We start from the raw sequence: 19,041 nt of genomic DNA, 5'->3' as shown, positions 1-19,041 counted from the left end.
ATTTTGCAGTTGTCCTGGGTTTCCTAAGAGCTTAGAAAACTGCATGTCTCCACCTTTTATCAAGGGGAAAAGCAAAACTCTGGTCCCTCTTAGAAAGGGGGGGTTTGACTAGGAACTGTAATTTTGGACTGGAACATATATTTATGTGGGTCTCAGTGAAAAGCCCCCAGTTCTCACCAAAACCTGCTTTTTAAAGGAACCCGGATTTTTGACAGCAAGCTTGTTCTTATCTGATTTTCATCGTCTTTTCTTTTCCTCCCACTTTACTGGGATGCACAGTTTGCACTTTGTCCCAAGCCTCTAGGAACTTGAGTAAGTACAAAATCACCCTCCCCTTTTCTTGGGGGGAAAAGTTTTCATAGCTAGCCTAGAGGCACATGACACAATGCAAAATATGCAACCCAGTGGGAACTAAAGTTGAGAACAGAACAGCTGTCCTCCTTTGAGCTGTCAGGAGGAATCGGGCTGAGGTGGATTTGGAACTTTTGCTGGGCAAGATCCAGGGGGCGCTTGCTTTCAAGGGGCAGTGGTTGCCCTGCTCAAGCTTCAAATTTCCACAGTTGCACAGCTGTACTTTTTTTAAAGTGACTTGTTTGCACTTGATTATGCATGCATTTTTTTTAAGAGGGGTAAGTAGCCATGGGCAGCTTCTCAAGGGCCTGCTCACAGCTGCAGAGATGAGGATCACAACAAGCAGCTTGAGAGCCATCTTTGGCAAGCTCAGAAACAATGTTGTTTATAACTGAAAACAAGCCACAACAGGCCCAGAATGACCTAAGGAGTTGCTCTGCCAGCGGTTCCCAAGTGCTGATCCAGATACTTTCCATTACAGGGACAACTGTTAATATAGCTTCTCTTTTTTGTGGTTAGCTAACCATTTTAAAGCAATAAATGTAAGTAGCCACTGCAGCATTTTGTCACAATATTGTCTTTAAGTTAAGCATGTGTATTGCCTGAAAAGGGGAGGCAGAAGGGGGAGGGCATCTACCAAGCAGGATCTGACATTTCTCCTTTCTTTGGCTAGGTAATCAAGAACCGCTTCAGTCGCATATTCCTGCCCTCCCACTCCTTGGACACAGCCACCCCCAATGATCTTCTCTTGTGCTTTGAGGTGCTTTCTCCAGATCTGGCCAAGGAACGTGTGGTGGAGCTGCAGGTTCAACAGGTAGCTGCCCTCTATTGAGAGGTTAAGCCAGAAACTGAGCAGCCAAGATGGAGAGAAAAAGCTCTCTCTTAGAATGTGTAGACATGTTGGGTTCATTGAAGCATACTGTACCTTATGGGTGAGGGCTGTATTTCTCATCTGAGATAACTATCAGTGCTGTTACCAAACGGTCAATCTCTCCTCTCAGCGTTCTCAGGTGCCCAGTGTACCTATCACCGAATGTGCCGCCTGTCAGAAGAAGCAGCAGTCAGAGGAGGAGAAGCTAAAGCGCTGTACTCGGTGCTACCGCGTTGGATATTGCAATGTGTGAGTTGTCCTCTTTTTCCCAGAGCCAAAATCTGCTTTGTGATTCTCAGCTTAGCAAGGGGTGGGGAAAAATACATGCTGCTTCGGAATAAGAATGGTCTTCATATGTGTGTTTTTCAGAATGTGTCAAAGAACACACTGGTCCGACCACAAAACATTGTGTCGCCCTGAGAACATTGGCTTCCCCTTCCTCATCAGCGTGCCGGAGTCACGCCTCACCTATGCACGTCTGGCCCAGCTTCTGGAAGGGTATGCAAGGTAAGGCAGCCTGAGTAGTGCCCGTCCTCTTGGCCAGATGGCGAGTGGCTGCTGCCCGGTTCTACTCGTAAGGCCTAAGTGGCGAGGGAGTCCTGCCTGTGTGCCAGCAGCATATTCTCGGCCCAGACGTTGCTGGGCTGTGTCCTGAGTGGCTGCATCCTCTCTTTGCTCAGGTACTCGGTCAGTGTGTTCCAGCCTCCCTTCCAGGTGGGCAGGCTGTCACCTGAACAAGGCTTGCAGCCCCAGCCTCCTGAGAAACAAGAGCCACCTGCCAGGAGTAGCAGTGCCACCGCCGTGTCTGCTGCTGAGACCAGCATGGAGTCAGGAGATGGTGCCAGGGCCCCGCACCTGTTGCAGGAATCCCAGGCATCTCTCTTGGCTCCTGAGTTACAGGCGGAACTGGGGGATGCCAGCACTGTGAGAAGCAAGGTCTCCACAGCAAGAAGCTCAGGGCTAAGTTTGGATTCAGGCTTCTCTGAGCCTGCCTTGGATACACGGCCTGACAGCTGCGTGGAAAGGGACATGCCTTATGAGAAAGGCCCCAGGCCTGAAGGTAAGTGAGCCACCCTCCCCTCAGGGCCTTGATCCTAATTCCCACAGCTGATGACTTTGGGGTCCGAATTCCAAGGGGTTCCTGAGCATTTTTCAGTGTGGCTAGTGAGTAAAGAAAAGAAGGGACTGTCCTTGACTATCTCCTGCCTTCCCACAGCTGCCATCCCTGGTTACCAGCATCCAGGTGAGGGGCCAAGTTCTCATATCACCCAGTTCTACATCAACAAGATTGATGCAGCCAACAAAGAGCAGAAGCTGGAGGATAAAGGTGAGGGTCAGAATGTAAGAGTTTGGTGTTCTGAAAGCAGCAGCAGTTGAACATGTAGCTTAGCCTTCTCAGGAGGGAACTCCACTGACATAGGAAAAAGTTTCTTCCATAGTGATATGGATCAGATCCAGTCTGTCAAACAAATGCCCATAGAGGGCAGCTATACATGCTGCTGACTAGCTGTTATTGGGGCCGTATGTGGCTGGTGCTGCAGTCATAGCTGTGCGCTAACGTTTGCAATCTTTGAATTATGCAATCTGCACAGATTATTTGACGTCCTTCTGGCTATTATGGGAAAGGGATAAAGAGCTACACATAGTGCTGAAAACTTGATTACTAGAAATTCTGCTAAGGAATCTCCCCTCATGAACATTCACAGGCACTTCTTGTTCAGGGAGGGAAAGCACAGTATCAGGAGCCAGAATTCTGAATAACTCCCTTTCTTCTTGCATAGTTGACATTGCCCTGTGCTACACAGTTGCAGAAACAAATGAGAGAAGGCTGGTGTGTCCCTTTTGTGTCAGTCCGGATATCTGTGTCTCACGCTCCCCCTCCCGCACACATGCACTTCCATGGTCAACAGCCTTGGTGGCTTTCGCCTCCATTAACCTTGAGAACCACAGTTTGCCCTAGCAGAATCTTGGTTGGAGCTCCCTTTGACTGCTTTGCAGTGGAAAAATCTTCCTCTCTTGGTTCCAGTTTCCTGTAGGTAAAACGTCAGGTATCATCTGCCTCATAAGACCATTGTGAGTTATGAACAGGTTAAGGCTTGCAATTTGTCTCTCACCATGAGTGTAGTTGAAACTAGAGTTGGCAAGCCATACTTCTGGTTTTGCCCCATGCTTCCTATTCTGTCCTCCTCTTGTCTCCTGTGCCTCAGAAAAAGGAGGGGCACTGCCTCTAGTTGCTTTTTTCCTGAGTGCCCATGCCAGCCCAGTAGGAGAGGATGGGCAGCACCACCTATAAACATCTGTGCCTTTCAGGAGATGCTCCACTGGACCTGACGGATGACTGCTCTCTGGCCCTGGTTTGGAAGAATAATGAGAGGATGAAGGAGTTTGTGCTAGTTGAGTCTAAAGAACTGGAGTGCATGGAGGATCCAGGATCTGCAAGTGAGGCAGCCAGGGCAGGACACTTCACCCTGGAACAGTGCCTCAACCTCTTCACCAAGCCAGAGGTGTTGGCCCCAGAGGAGGCATGGTATGAAGGAGACATGGGGAGCTTTCTTTGTGAGCTGGGAATCCCATCTATGGCATCTGCAAGTGCACTCTCAGAATTTCAAATGGCTCTAAATGCCAAGCCTCCACAGGCATTCAGCAGCTGAAGGTTCTAACCTGTTACCAGAGGCGGGTCCACACGGAGCATGTTAGTAGAAGTTCAGTGGAGATGTGACTGAGGCATAGTCCATCAGGCCAGGCTAGAGAAAAGGTCCTCCTACCATTTAGTTTACTTTACTTTAGATCAGATCAGAGAGCCAGTGTGGTGTGGTGGTTAAGAGCATGGGACTGGGACTCAGACGACCTGGGTTCTAGTCCCCGCTCAGTCATGGGGCCAGCTGGGTGACTTTGGGCCAGTCACAGACTCTCAGCCCAGCCTACCTCACAGGGTTGTTGTGGGGATAAGATGGAGGAGGAGAATGATGTAAGCTGCCTTGAGCCCTTTGTAGGAAAAAGGGCAGGATATAAATTGATATATATAAATACATATATAATGGGTCCTCAAACTACGGCCCGGGGGCCGGATCCGGCTCACCATGCCCATTTGGGTGCACGCACGCCACTGCCCACCTTGCCCCACACACGGGAGGCAGCAGTGTGCTCGCTCAGAGAAAACGATCTCCAATCGAGCAAGCCGCTGCCTTGTGTGCCCGCGTGCCCTGCCCCCACCTCAGCGCGTGTGCCTGCACACACTGCCCCTGCCCCACCCCCTCACCGGCCCGTGCATGCGACCGAGCATCACCTTTCCGGCTTGCGCCCAGCACTGGCAGCTTTCAACTGGCCCCCTGGTGAAAAAGTTTGAGGACCCCTGGTTTAGATGCTTGGTCACATCTCAGCTGGACCTACTATTAACATGCTCTGTGTAGAGCTGCCTCTGATAACGGGGATGCCCAAGCTGTGAACCTGGTCCTCCAGGGGAAATGCAACCCCATCATTCCCTCACTTTAGCCCCCTTTGCTTCTCTGCCCCCTTCTGACCAAGGAGTGAATGGAATCTGGGTGGCTTTGCTCCATGATGGACAAGGTGTCTGATGGAGGAGCACTTTTCCATCCAATGCTTTGTTGCATTTGGGTGTCCTTCCACTCCGTACCTTGGTGTATCTTGGTATCTATGCCTTGCCTCGTTGGGGAGGATGCAGGACAGGCAAAATTCTTAGCACACTTCTCCCTCTATCAGTTTTGGAGGGTTTGACTCACTAATTAAGGAAAGACCCTACTATTATTCCCATTAGTGAGTGAACATAACAGTGAGGCCCTCCCAACTAACTTCTGAGTGATGGGCAATTGAGGAGGGAAGTCTAATTCTCTGTGGGCCAGAAGGGGAACTTGAGCAGATCAGAGTTTTCCCATTTCTGCTTGGAAACTTCAAAAAATATTTAAAAGCACAGGTTTTGTAATCAGCCTCAGAATTTAACATCCCATGCAGCATATTTTGGTCAAAAACTCTTTCTAAAGCCTTTGGTTTCAGAAACCTAAATAACAGAGTTTTGCTACTCCTTATTTTGTGCAATAGGACAGAGGGTAGCAAAGATTAGCCTCTTGGACTTGGCAGCAGGAGACATTAACAGACCCTCTCTATCATCCCACTACCTTCTCCATAGGTATTGCCCTAAGTGCAAGCAGCACCGTGAGGCATCTAAGCAGCTGATGTTGTGGCGCCTGCCCAACGTGCTCATCATACAGCTCAAGCGCTTTTCCTTCCGCAGTTTTATTTGGAGGGACAAGATCAGCGATATTGTGGATTTTCCCGTCAGGTGAGGACTTTGTCCCTGCTTACCTTGCCCCTTGAACGCAGCAACATCCTCCTGGCCTGGATGAGATGCAGTGCTTGGCCCCCTCCTAGCATGAGGACTGTCTAGCTTGGAATGTGCTCAGGTTGTGAGGTCATCTGGTAAACTAGTGGACCAGAGGCCATTTTCACTCCCTAGAACTCACTCTGGTGGGTGCCAAAAGTGGGAGGAGATTAAAACAAAATGGCATCCGGAGCAGTTGCATAATCCAAAGGGATTTGAACTAGATTGCAGAAAAGTTATTTTTGACACTGTAGGAGCTCTGTGTGCCATTATGTTTGCAAAAAGGGTGGGCGTCTCTTGAATTTGGGGGGGGGGCTGCATGTTTCCTACCCTTTCACCTTCAGTCTTGATCTGTGATCTATATTATATAGCAGGTTATATGCTAGGGGAGTCAATTTAATTGTGTCTTCCCTCGTCTTATTTTGAAGGGAGCATGACACTCTTTTAGGTTGAGGTAAAAGGAACTATTTCAGAAGGAAAGGAAAAACAGGTGCCTTTGATAAGCTAAGGCTGCCTGCATCATAGCATCTATATTCACAAGCATCGACTTAATCAGACCCATGAGATGGTTGAATGTAGATCCATAGTTCCTTCATCACCTTTTGTTACCCTTCACCTGGTGTGAAGTACTGTAAGCTTAATCACAGTGAGCAAAACTTTTTTGCCGCAACAAATTCTGAATAGCTATTCTTCTGAAAACTGCCCATTTTGTTCAAAATGACCTATGTTCAGGGTTCAAACACATCCCCTAAATTTTCCTCCTTCGTTCATTAGTTTGAGATTTTTTTGGATGTGGAACAGATTCTTTTGCTTCTGTTATCAAAGCAAAATAACAAGGGTGATTCTGTTTGTTTAAACTGTTGGACTGCCTTTAAGTGTGAAACAGAGCTCAAGATGGTATACCAGATAAGAACCACACAAAAGCAGTTACATAAAATTTAGTGAATACATATTCATTTAGGCAGATCCTAATCTGAAACCCAGAGATTCCCCATCCAGCTCATGGCAGCTTGGACTCCCTCATGGGTACCTTTCAAAGCTTTGACCCTGGAGGCTTGTGGAAAAGGTGTAGAAGGAATCTCCACTGTTATTTCCGATAATAAGCTAAGAGATAACAGCAGGAATATCTCCTTAATTAAAATACTGGTCACTCACTTTTTTACTTGGGAGCTCAGGTGTCATACTAAGTATCTCCCTAGTTGAGGGGTTCAGTGTGGCCATTTCTCCTTGACATCATCTAGTCCACAGAGAGCTGTGTGGGAGGTCATCTTGCCCCAACCCAAAAAGTAGATGCCCACCCCATGCTACCAATTCAAATTCAATAAAACCAGCAGCCCAAGAATGTATGGAAATGCCAGCAAGAACAGGTGGGTCTTGAGAACTTTTCTGAAGTCCCTGTGAAAGAAGGGCCTGAAAAACCCCACTGAAAACTAATTCCAGGACTATAGAGCCACCACAGGCCTTGTGTACCTTGGAGCACACCAACAGCCAAAAGGTATAAATAGGGACATAAGGAAGTTACCTTGGGCCTCTTACTCAGGATAGATCCTTTCAACTGGTGGTGTTAGGGGCTGGCCATGGAGCCTTCTGCCTGCAAAGCACTCACTCAACCCTCTCACTACTCCAGTTTGGGTAAGACTCTTGCCTCCCCCTGAACCATTGAGATAGCGTGAGGAATTGAATATGGATGATTTCCAGGCAAGCAAATCTTAGACGGCAAACTGGGCTACCTCTGAAAAAAGAAATGATGGGCTTGAGATATGCAACTAACTAACTTCTTCTGTCTGTTCTCAGGAACTTGGACCTGAGCAAGTTCTGCATTGGTCAGAAGGATGAGCAGCAGGTGCCCATGTATGATCTGTATGCAGTTATTAATCACTATGGGGGCATGATTGGTGGGCACTATACAGCTTATGCCCGACTTCCCAGTGACAAGAACAGCCAGCGTAGTGATGTGGGTGAGTAAGAGGAGTTACTGGGCGAAAGAATGACCATTGACAAGCCAACCAGGTGCCCCTCATCCATGTATAGGCTTTTGGGAGATACACAAGCAGCATAGACTGAGACACTCAGGATCGCTCCTTAGCAGCAGAAATACCAGGAAATCCATCTAGGAAAGAATGGATCATTTTCTCTAGTCAGGGCTGAAGACATAGTGTCTTTGGAGGACTAAAGCCTACTTCAAATGATAGCAGACTGCCAGCACATCTGACTGAGAAAAGAGGAGGACTATTCCCATCTTTTACATTCCCAGCCCGGCAACCCTGCTTTGGCCTTGTGAGAATCCTTACAGGGAATTAAAACTGGAGACTGGGCCTTCCTGTCTTTGAATATGCCCCTGGGATGCCCAAACCTTGCCCAGGATCTTGGCCTCAGTCCTTCACTGGGACATTGCATGTTCATCCACAGAACTCAGGGTAGAGTCTTGCCATCTGTGACTGTGGCACCGTGCTTACCCATCGTGATCCACAGGTCAGGGCTGGGACTGGCACTTCTCGTTGGCCCTACTTTGATTGGAGTCATCACTGAAAAGCCTGTGTCACAGCTTGGACATCCTTTCCTGTACAAGGTCCTTGAGCAGCATTGGCCAACCAATGGTGAGACCAGTTATCTGGAACCAATTTAGTCAGGGATCAAGCTGGATCTTGGCATGCAAACAGCTTTGGTCATCCTGTATCATGACCTTCACCCAGAGAGAGATGGGGCGTGGCCCTGCTGATACTCCTAGATCTCTCACTGGCTTTCAGTAATATTAACCATGGTATCTGGGGCAGCCCTCAGAACTGAGAGTGACAGGTGGTTGCACTCCTGCCTGGATGGCCAGCACCAGAAGGTGGTGCTTGGGCAATATCGCTTAGCCCTGTGGACTCTTGCATGGGGTTCTTCAGTGGCTGGTTGGGCCCAGTGGCTCTCTGCCCCGTCCCACTCTACTATTCTATGATCCCCCATGCCATTGAGCATTGATGTGAAACCTCTCGGTGGGGCTGTCTGGAATTTTGGCATTCATTGCCATGAGTGTGCAGAGGCCGCACAGCTCTACTTTTCATCCTCATCTGGTGAGGGGCGGGGTGTGCTCCACCAGTGTCTGCTTGTGACAATGGATTAGATGAGGGTTAATAAACTGAAGATCAATCCAGACAAAACTGAAATGCTCTTAGTAGGTGGTTCCTCTGAGTGGCTGGAGGGCGTGTGCCCTGTTCTGGTTGTGGTTGCACTTACGTTGAAGGAGCAAGTTCATGGCATGAGGAGCCTCTGGAGTCCTCTTTGTCCCCTGAGGCCCAGGCAGCTTCTGCGGCACAGAGCGCCTTCCACCAGCTTCGTGCCCTGCCTGGATAGGAGTAGCCTAGTTTCAGTAGTCTATGCTTTTGCAAACTCTGAATTAGGTTATTGCAGTGCAGTATATGCAGGACTTCTCTTTAAGATTGTTCAGAAGCTGCAGCTTGAAACTGCAAGACATGCAAGCTGATCTAATGACCAGGAGGTTCAAACATACAGGATCATTTCTGCCCCACTTGCACTGGCTGCCTGTATGTTTCCAAGCCCAATTTGAAGTACCAGTGTTAACCTATAAAGCCTTGTGCAGCTTGATACTGCAGTGCCCGAATGCCCCTTTCCAAGTGCAGTCTGCCTGGTCATTACAATCAGGACCTGAGGCCTTCCTCCAGGTGCCATCCTGAGGGAGGCTCAGAGGGCAGCAACAAGGGGGAGAGCATTTCAGTAGCCCTTGAAGGTGGAGTAATCTCCCTGCAGAGGCCCATCTGTTGCCCACTTGTCCTTCTGTAGCCTGTTAAGACAGCCTTCTGTGCAAAAGATTTAAAGACACCTAAGGATATTAAAGGCATGATGGGTCTGCCAAGTTTTTGTATCAAATGTTGCTTTAGCTATTATACAGAATTATACACAGTTTGTATGCTGAGAAGTTTTTACAGCCCTGTTCTAGGAGCTGTTGTAAACTGTATAGAGAGCTTTGGTGATTAGGTAGAATATAAATTAAGTAATCTGCAGGGGCAATTGCTTCTGGCGGACTTTTTCCCCAGTGGGTTGTACCTACTGGTGGTGTCTTGCCTAGACTGGCTGTCAGCAAGGGTCCCCAAAATACCCAGCAGCAGCTTTTGGCTGTTCTGCATCTTCTGGTTCCCAAAGGGAACTTCCTTGCTCCTTTTTTATGTTCCTTGTAGACTGAGTGTAGAAAAACAGAAGGCAATAGCAGGGACATCGCTGGAAAGAACAGCTACTTGGCTGAGCTTAGCCAGGGGCCTGCTGTTTGGAGCCAGGCAGAGGAGAAACTGGGAGGTGGCTCTTTCTCACATAAGATACCCTGCTATGTTGTTGGCAAGCAAGAGGAACAACACATGCAAGAATCCCCTTCTGTATCGTAGGAAAAATGCTTGCATCTCACAGCAGCCTGGGAACAACTGTTAATGCCCTTTGAAGAAAGGAGGGCTGCTCTCCCTGCCTTATGGTGGGCGTGAGCTTGATCCAGTGATCACCTCCACTCCAGCCAAGAGCAGCTTGACCCCAGGGTGAGAGTGAGAGATGGTGGTGGTTTTTTCCTCAGCCCCCAGACTCAGGTTCCCTGTCTTTACACTGCAGGGTTAGGATCAGGAATGCTTTTTAAGACTAGAGTTATCTTAGACTCGGTGACTAGCATTGGAGATGGGCTGCATTCACACTGTGACAGGGATCCCGTCCTGCCAGCTTCATCATTCACTGTTAATTCTTAATTGGTCTCTCAGGTAGGAACATGAAAAGTGAGGTCAGGGTGTCCTCATAGAAACTTTGCCTACTCTTCAGTGGCCGCTCGGTCTTTTGCCACTGCCATGGTAATGGGGTGATGGACTGAGGGTCAGGAGGTCTGAATCCTCACCATGGGAGTGAGGGGCAGTCGCTGATTTCCAGTGTAGCCTACCTTACAGGGTTGCTGTGAGGATAAAATGGAGAAATGGCAGCCCAAGTAAGATTCTGAGTTTCTTGCAAGAAGCAAAAAAGGTGGGATTTAAGTATAATAAATAAGTAAAAATAAAATGGAAGCAGCGCCCATGAGTTCAGATCTGCAAGCAAGGTGAGGCTGTGGTTTACAGGCTAGGTTTGGGTGAACTTGCCAAGCAGGGGAGGTGTAGGTCTTTCTCCAAGCCTGAGGGGTTTGGAACAGGAGATACAGAGAGGGGACTTGGATTGCTCCTTTACATAGAAGGAAGAAGCAAGAGCAAATGAATGGTACAAAGGCAGTCATGCCTCTGCTCAGGGTTGAAGAGAGGTCTCGGCTTTGTGAGAGTCTGTCTCCACTGACTCCTTTCCTCCTTCCCTTACACAGGTTGGCGACTCTTTGATGATAGCACCGTCACCACAGTGGATGAAAGCCAGGTGGTGACACGATATGCTTACGTGCTCTTCTACCGCCGACGAAACTCTCCTGTAGAGAGACCCCCTCGAGGGCCACCTCACCCCTCAGACCCTCGGGCTGACTTGGCCCCATCTGCTGAGGCAGCAGGCAATCAGGTGAGCGTTTCCAAGGGAAGCATGTCTGCTCCCACGACTGCTGGTGTTAGTTGGGAGCCTGCTCGGCCTTACTGCTGAGAGCAGAGAAGGGTCTGCTGGTTCCCACTTGTCACTCGGGCTCGGTTAATGATGAGGTGTGGGTGCTGTTGGGTGTGTGTTACTGGACTAGTAGTTGCATCCTAGGAAGGTGCAAGTCTTAAATGCTCTTGGAAAAAAACCTGAGGGAGGGAAAGAGAGAGTGCAACTCTTCTTAGGAGTCGGGAGGCTGCACTGGCTCAGAGGATCCTGGGGAAGGGGGGAGTTGCTTGGGACAAGGGTGGAAGATGACTGTCAGCTGTCCTGAGTGACAACAGCAGACCCTATGCAAACTGAGCTGATGAGACAGGGATGCCCTTGACTGTACACAGAATAATGGAAAGTGTTGGTGTGGGGGTAAGCCATCAGCCATGGTTGCCTGTGTCGATGGTCCTGGCTGTCGGACTGGACCGTATGTGCTCAGTGCTTCTGTTGTGTTTTAGGAGCCTGCCTGCCTGCCTGCCTTCTCCTTCCGCCTTCCCCAGGCATAGTCCATAAGGCAGGGATGGGGCAGAGAGCAGGCCAGCACTGCTCTTGGGTGTGCTGCCAGCAATCCTGCCCTAGTCGAGGAGGAGAGCCTCCCTGATGCGCGTGTGGAGGCAGGGCTGGCACACCCCCGGATATGCTGCCGTGTGCTGTGGTGGCTCCCTGGGAATAGGGTGAGGCAGTGCTGCATGCAAGTCTCTGCTGTGGGACGGGCTGCCTTGTTTCTGTCCTGTCTGTGCCGCCTGTAGTTCACTGAAGCTGGGCGGTCTGTTTTGCACCTGGCATCTTGCAGTCGTTTGCAAGGCATTGATGCCCAGCAAGTGAAAGACCAGCAGGGGCCACATACCCTAGGGAGGAGGTGAAGGAGCAGACACAGATCTGTTCAAAGAAGTTGCCAGAGAGAGAGAGGCCTGAATGTTTAAACTGAGATGCCGGTCACACCTGTGGACACTAGCAGCTGGCCTCTGTGGTGAACTGGCTCTCGCACCAGCTCCATCATCGCCATTGCCTGCTACTTTAGACTGTTGGGAGCTCAGGAAGCAGCAGCCCTCCTACCCAAAGATCCCAGGGGATGGAGTGGGGAAGATGTTATGGATTCCACCTGCTTTTAAGACTCCTTGAAAACTACTGGCATACAGGTCTGAATGGTCCTCCTGCACATTAAAAAAAAAAAAAACTGGTCTGTGACTGGTTACTCGCGACTAACTCCTTCTGTGCACCTGTCTATTTAAAAAAAGAAAGGAAAGCGCTGTGTTGAGCTGTCATCTCTGAATGTTCCTCATGGTTTTTTCCACTTGCTAAAGCTGAGCTATTTGATTAGCTGTCATCCTTACAAAAGATCCTCATGTCCTCACCTGCAAACCCTTGGATGTGACTGGCTGTCATCAAATCCTCATGTTCTCACCAACAAGGTTCAACTGTGATTGGCTGTTTATGAGTGATCCTCATGTTCTCGCCCATTGTGACTGGTTGGTCAACTGAATGACCTTCATGTATTCAAGAAAGCATGGGCTGTGATTATTTGGGAACTGGGTCTGTTAAAAGGATTACAGTGGCATTGATACTTGCAGACTGGGAAAACTCGCATCAAGCTAGCCAGCACGGATGCCTCACTCTGACAAGCGTCTGTCGCCTTGTGGCTTGCCTTGCTCACTCTGCCCCTGGGAGGCGTCCCGAATCTGAATCTGGCCTACTGCTGGAGCCATAGCAAAGCAGGGGGGAATCCATGGGCTGTGACAGAGAGCTCAGCTGTGGAAAAATGGTGTGCAGGGCAGGCCGTTCTGGGAAGGGGCAGAGCATGGGTGATTGAGGGATTTGGCACTGTGTTCTCCTCGAGTGCTGACGCAGGTTTCCACATCGCAGGCTTCTCTGCTCTGGCAGGAAATGGAGGCTGAAGAAGAAGCTGCCCAGAGGCTGATGGGGAGCCCTTGGAACTCTTGCAGCCGAAGACCAAAGACCCTCACCTTAGACTGTCCTGATGAAGGCCGTGTCCGCTACTTTGTCCTGGGCACCATGGCAGCCATTGTGGCCCTCTTCCTGAATGTCTTCTATCCACTCATCTATCAGACCCGCTGGAGGTAGCAGCTGCAGCAGAGCTCTGGGAGGGAGGCAGCCAGCTTACTGCAGCCTTGGATCTCCTCCATTGTGTCTTGGTGGTGAGGAGCTGCTATGCTCCTGGCCAGGTAGATGCAAGAAGAAGAGCTCATGCCAGTGCCTCCCCACAGAGAATATGTCACGTGTCAGCACTTCGCTCTTACATTTATGTGGCCGCCTGGATTTGCAACTAGGAAGGATCTTTTATGACTCAACAACCCAAGAAGCCTCATTTGGACAAACCTTTCCTTAAATGACTTTAGTTCACGTCAGCCCATATGAGCCTTGAGGTTCAGTCAAATGTATGTACCTCAAGCAAAGACGGCAGATCTGCAGATATCTGTGTCTATAATTGGATGGCTATGTTTGCCTTGGCCACTCTCTGCCTTGGGATTGCTCTCCAAATTGGGTTGGCTGCTCCTTCCCCAGTGCCTAATATTTGACGGTTGAACCAACTTACCCCAGCTGAGCAATACACAGTACTTAGCAAGTGGAGAAAAGAGCATATTTTTGAATGGACGTTTGTTCCCTTTTGTTGGTGGAGGGAACATCCACTGCTATCCTCTGAACATTGCTGGATTACATTCTCTCGCCATGGGGCAGCCAGGTGTACCTTCTTGTCCCTCTCTTTTTTAAAAGCAGCATTGTTATGTGTAGATCCATGCAGGAATCTACATTTGAGAGTAGAGTGCAAGGGAAAAGCTTTTCTTATCATTTCCCCCTTAAACCAGGTCTGCATTATGCTCAACACGATTTAGCACCAGGCCCCAGCTAAACAGCACATACGATTTGTCATTTGTAACTCTGCTCTTGTATGCGTCTCTATGAATGTGCTTGCACAGTTATGTAAAAGCCTATTTCTTTGCACATGCAAGGTAGCAGAACTGTTTTTTGGACTCCAGTTGTGCAGCCTCGTATTCTTTTAATCTGGCACTTCAAGCTGTGGCTTCTTATATGTGGTGCAGGATTCCTCTTAAGCATCAGGACCACAGATTTAAGCCTAAATGTCCTGGCCTAAGCCCCTGGCTGTGGCCAGAAAAGCAAGAGTGATCGCAAGAGTTTGAGGTCCTAAAGAGGAATTTAATGTCTTTGCAACATCCTTCCATGGATTTAGGTATAATTGCTGTTTGTTCATATTAGTCATCAGCTATAAAATCTAAGTTTGTGCACATTCTTTTCAGCAGTGTCAGAGAAGTTTCTGCTTTTTTGTGAGAGGGGCATGGCCAGTGCCAAGAGTCAGGAGAACGGATACTTGTTGCTGGTATCCCTGCTGTGCCCCAGGAAATGGGCAGTCGCTAGCCATAGCAGCACCAAAGAACATAACTTGAGCCATGCACCATTCTGGTGGTGGCATTTGTAAGTTATTTTCTGCCAGCTTGGTGGATAAAGGTGTTGCATTGTGCTGCAAAATGCTTTCATTGTATTTATTTATTGTATTTAATAAAGTTAAGCTGTTCTACAGAAATACAGCCTCTTTTCTTTTCTTCACCTTGCTGCTTCACTATTCAGCTTCTTTCTAAATTTAGCAAAAGGATTGGATCAGTCCACCCCACATATATCTTCCTGCTGACTCCCAACCCCATCTAGTCATAGCTGCTACTCATTACAGGAGATTAAGAAATTGGCTGAGGTGTTCATTGTATAGTAACAAATAGTACTAAAGAGGAAGGTGGTACTTTAGGTGGAAGAGAGCCCAGGGCTGGGACAGAATTCTGTAGTTTCTTTGATTTTCTGCAAGCTTAAAATTTGCTGTTTATTGCAAATATATAATCTGAACATTCTAGCACTGATTTCAAACAGGTGTAGGCAGTCTGGCCAGGACTGCATTTAGCCCTTAGTCTAATTTCTTGCTGGTTAGGGTAATGCCCACAGGGAAAGGAAGGCAGAAAGAAAAATGCATGTAGGGAGCCGAGGAAGAGGTAGCCTTGCAAGAGCGATCTGCCTTCCCCTGAGCAGCTTGCTTTGTGCTTGAGTAGGAGGCAGAAGGGCTGGGACAGAAGAGAGAGAAGGGGTGGCTGTGCCTCGTCCCGTCCCGTCCCATCCCACTGCTGGCATGCTGCCTCTGACAGTAACCACGAGGGAATGTAGCCCTTGACAGGAAAAAGTTTCCCCAGCCCCAGTTTGAGTGAGAAATAAGGTCTTTTATCTGGATAGCTGCAAAAGGAACGTCTGAATGTGTGTGCTGTTGTCTAGTGGTGTCTGTAAAGCCAGACAGGAGACACGGGGGGTTCTAATCAATAGGTAAAATTTCATACTTCCATAACGCTTTGTTCATCATCATCATCAACAGAAGCAGAATACAATTATGTGAAAAAGTAGCTATGCCCTAATAAGGAAGTATAGGTAGGTTTGAGCCAATTTGCATAATGTATTGAGGTTCCAAAATTCAGTTTTCCTTGGTGTACAAATTAGGTTACTTTGGCATAAAATTCTGAAAAGCAGATTATTTAGTGCAGAGAATACACAACTCTAGCCTGATAGTTCATTATTCAGGACAGGACAGGACAGAAGAGATCTATGAGAACCATCGCAATCTGAAATTGAAAGGTATTTCACATACCAGTTTATCTTTTTTAAGTAAGCAGCCATCCCATCCTGTTCAGTACCTCTGGTGTCTGTCTACTTATCAAAAGCCATAATTATTTATGCCACAGGAATTACTTGTTACCAAGAGCATTTATGACAATCCAAAGGTATAAAAATACTACGGTCTAGTTTTATATCTTGAAATGTTACGTAAGTATTTTAGATTGGATTCCTTCTTGGACGGCAGGGACCTGGATATGTTTTTGTATGTGCGCCTCTGCTTTCTATGGCTGCTCTCTAATACTCTGTTCTCTTTGCAGGGAATCAGCTCCCCACCTTTTGGAACCAGCCTGTCCCCTGAAGTTGCCCCTGTGCTGGCACCAGAGGGGGTAGCGGAGCACCCCACTCCATCCTACAGCAACATGGAGGAAGTTGACTAAGGCATTCTGCACTGGGGGTGGGGTGGGAGGTTTGTACATAGGAAGGCTTTGTTTTGTGGCTTCCCCCTACCGCACCCTGGCTGGCGTCCTCCCCCAGTGGGGAGGAGGAGGAGGAGCTGCTGTGACCTTTTCTTCAGCACACAAGCACTTTCTGCTCCACCCCTTCCTCCTCCCCTGCAAGCTGGAAAGGTTCCTTTTATGTCCCCTGCTAGAAGCGGCTCTGTGCCAGCGCGCAGGGATAAACCCACTGAGCCCCCAGTGCAATCCCTGCATCTCCTGCCCCAAAGGCTCTGGTGAGGCCGCCTTGCACAGAGGCAGGTGAACTGTGGCAAGCCCTGCTCTTCTCTTGCATACCCAGCCTGTCCTGTGTGGGGGGTGGGGGAGGTCATTGGTGTCTGCCCCTAAGGGGCCTTCTCCCAATCTGCCATACCATGGGTGCCTGCTTCACAGTTTTCCACAGTCCCTCTTTACCTATCCTTCCACTTTCCAAGGCCTGATCCTACTTCTTTTCCCAAGCTCAGGACACCATCTTGGCTGTAAAATGGCCCTTCATGAGGGGCATGTGCCTCTCCCTGGGGTTTTCCTTTGTCCCTTCACCAGCATTACTTTGGCAGTGAGGAGAAGTTTGTGGTTGGCAGCAGCTCTTACTTTCTCATCCTACACCGAAGACATGGAGCTATGGCTTGCCCTCCTACTTGGCTGCCTTCCCCAAGTCATTTGGATTTCTTGGCCCCTCGTCACTTCCTTGGGATGGGAAGCCACTGCCATCACCACCTCTATTTAAATCTCTGGCTTTCCATCCCCGTTACCCATGCTCGGAATTGCTGTAACCAAATGAGGCTGTTCTGGGCCCACTCCCAGGAAGCCTCAGTCTTGCTCTCTTTGTATAAAGTTGGTGTTTGTCTTGGATCCTGAGTTATTAAATTCTACTCAGCGCTGCTTCTTCCAGTGTCTGTTTGCTTTCTGTCTGCTGCCATGCCATCCTGGTATTGACTTCAAGCCTGAACACCGTTGAGATGATGAAATGGGAACCCAAATTAGTAGCCTCATTCTTACTGTCCCCTCAGAAATGCATTCTGAGAGGGAAGGGTCTGGTGGCTTTCTGTATGAAATAACAGTTATGCTACTTGAGCTCTTGGTGTAGAAAAGGGCTATAAACCATGAGCTTGCAGGGTATTTTGGAGAGCTTTCTTATAAAAATCACCATAAGTTGGAGATGACATTCTTCCTTGTTGTGTGTGAACTTGCTAATGTGAATTGAATTTGTCCCCATTGTTCCACATATATTTATAATGATTGAACATACTGATATATCAGAAATTTACACTACACAGTATTGAGGATAATTTGCAGCACCTTAAAAGCCAACATATTTATTATGGAATAAGCTTTTTTTACACTAGAGCTCAAAATGCAGGAGTATTATATAGTGCTTGATCATTGACTGGGAAACTTACCTTTTCCCTGTGATTAGCAGGAGGAGTAAGTAACAATGCATACTTCTTACCTTCGCTTGGTATATAATTTAGGCTAGCTTATCACACTGTATAATTGTCTATTCTGCAACAGAGGTATCTCTCCCATGTTTGTTAGCAAGATGATAGTTTCTGTGTGCCAATGTTCTTGTGCCAAACAAGGAAGTTATGTCTGGGTTTTAGGACAAAATGCACACAACCGAGGGGACCTACGAGTACATTGTTTCTGTGCATGCTGCTGGCCTCTGCACAGGTTCTTTTCATAAGTGGATTTCCCCCTAACCTCCGGCCAAGGAGATTCAAGAAGAAAAAGAACCCTTGGGGTAGGAGAGAGAGTAAGGTACGCTTTGGCAAGGGGTAGGGGTTAGCCTCAGTCCCACTTTGAAGACAGATTGGCCTTCCACCATCACAACTGATTGTTGCCACACTTGTCCATGCCCTAGTAACTTCCTGGTCAGGCTGCAACATCTTGCTCTGTGTGAGGCTTCCCTTGAAGATTGTCTGAAGAGTAGCTGCTGCAGAATCAGCAGCCAGAGGGTTAATGGGTGTCTCTGTAGGGGATCATATTGCACCATTTGCACTGTCTGCCTGCCAGTTGTAATTCAAGCTCATGGAGTGGGTTCTAAGTGGTTCAGAACCCAAAAACCTGAAGAAACGCCTCTCCCTATAATCCAGGATCTGGCCAGCTGGGGCATTCTGAAGTTGCCCTATGTGGCAGAGTTTTTTAGAACGATCCATGATCCATCAGGGGGTCCTTTCACCCTGGTAGCAGAATTCTCTCCCCTACGAGTTCCAGTTAGCTCCGACATTGTATCTCTCTTTGGGAAAAGAAGGCCACTCTTTTTCTGTGGGTTTTTGGGTGATTGCTCTTGTCAGTACCTGTTTTCAATTGTATTTGTTACAGTGACCCCTCCCCATGATCACATATGACAGGAGGGATATCAGTTTGGATAAATCAATAGATACTGAGTGTGTGCAAAAGAGCACTTTCCAGAATCTGCTACAATACAGGAGTTGCTCAGCTGACATGTGGATGCAGAAAGTAATCCTTAAAGCTAGAATGTTAAAAATGCTGAGCTATGCGGTTTTCAAATGTGTCAAGTTGTTTGGCCTTGCCTTGGATTCTCACACATCTGTCTGCCTGGGTGAAGATACAGTATGTTTCCTGATGGGAAGCCGGCCCCGAGACCATCCTTGGCCTCTTTTCACAGTACAAAGGGACCAGCCTGAGGCCCTGCCTCCCCCTCACTCCCTCCAGCCTGGAAAAGGGGCCCTGTGTTTGCCCTGTGAGTGTGGCTGCTGTCTTCTGTATGGAGCCTGAACAGTGGCATGGGATTGTTTGCTCCTTGGACGCCATGGCAACAGGGCAGGCCATCCATGGGAATGTGT

The 19,041-nt window shown here is 48.4% G+C and overlaps 1 protein-coding gene across 5 annotated transcripts in view; it reads left to right on the top strand.

The window, feature by feature from the left end:
* Positions 1-14,676, top strand: part of USP19 (ubiquitin specific peptidase 19) — a 39,369-nt gene extending 24,693 nt beyond the window's left edge. For all 5 annotated transcript variants that reach the window (XM_044451849.1, XM_044451850.1, XM_044451847.1 and 2 more), the window contains 10 exons: positions 1,025-1,165; positions 1,353-1,471; positions 1,592-1,729; positions 1,903-2,282; positions 2,439-2,549; positions 3,533-3,749; positions 5,367-5,519; positions 7,353-7,516; positions 10,873-11,057; positions 12,981-14,676. In XM_044451849.1, coding sequence (XP_044307784.1) covers positions 1,025-1,165; positions 1,353-1,471; positions 1,592-1,729; positions 1,903-2,282; positions 2,439-2,549; positions 3,533-3,749; positions 5,367-5,519; positions 7,353-7,516; positions 10,873-11,057; positions 12,981-13,199 — 1,827 coding nt within the window. In that variant the 3' untranslated portion in view covers positions 13,200-14,676. The remainder of the gene's footprint in view (positions 1-1,024; positions 1,166-1,352; positions 1,472-1,591; positions 1,730-1,902; positions 2,283-2,438; positions 2,550-3,532; positions 3,750-5,366; positions 5,520-7,352; positions 7,517-10,872; positions 11,058-12,980) is intronic.
* Positions 14,677-19,041: the final 4,365 nt, after the last annotated feature.

The sequence above is a fragment of the Varanus komodoensis genome, unplaced genomic scaffold (genome assembly GCF_004798865.1).
Source record: "Varanus komodoensis strain SLA01 unplaced genomic scaffold, ASM479886v1 scaffold6_4, whole genome shotgun sequence".
NCBI classification, from domain to species: Eukaryota; Metazoa; Chordata; class Lepidosauria; order Squamata; family Varanidae; genus Varanus; species Varanus komodoensis.
Note: the sequence above shows the minus strand (reverse complement) of the source record. Positions and strands in the feature narration are given on the sequence as shown.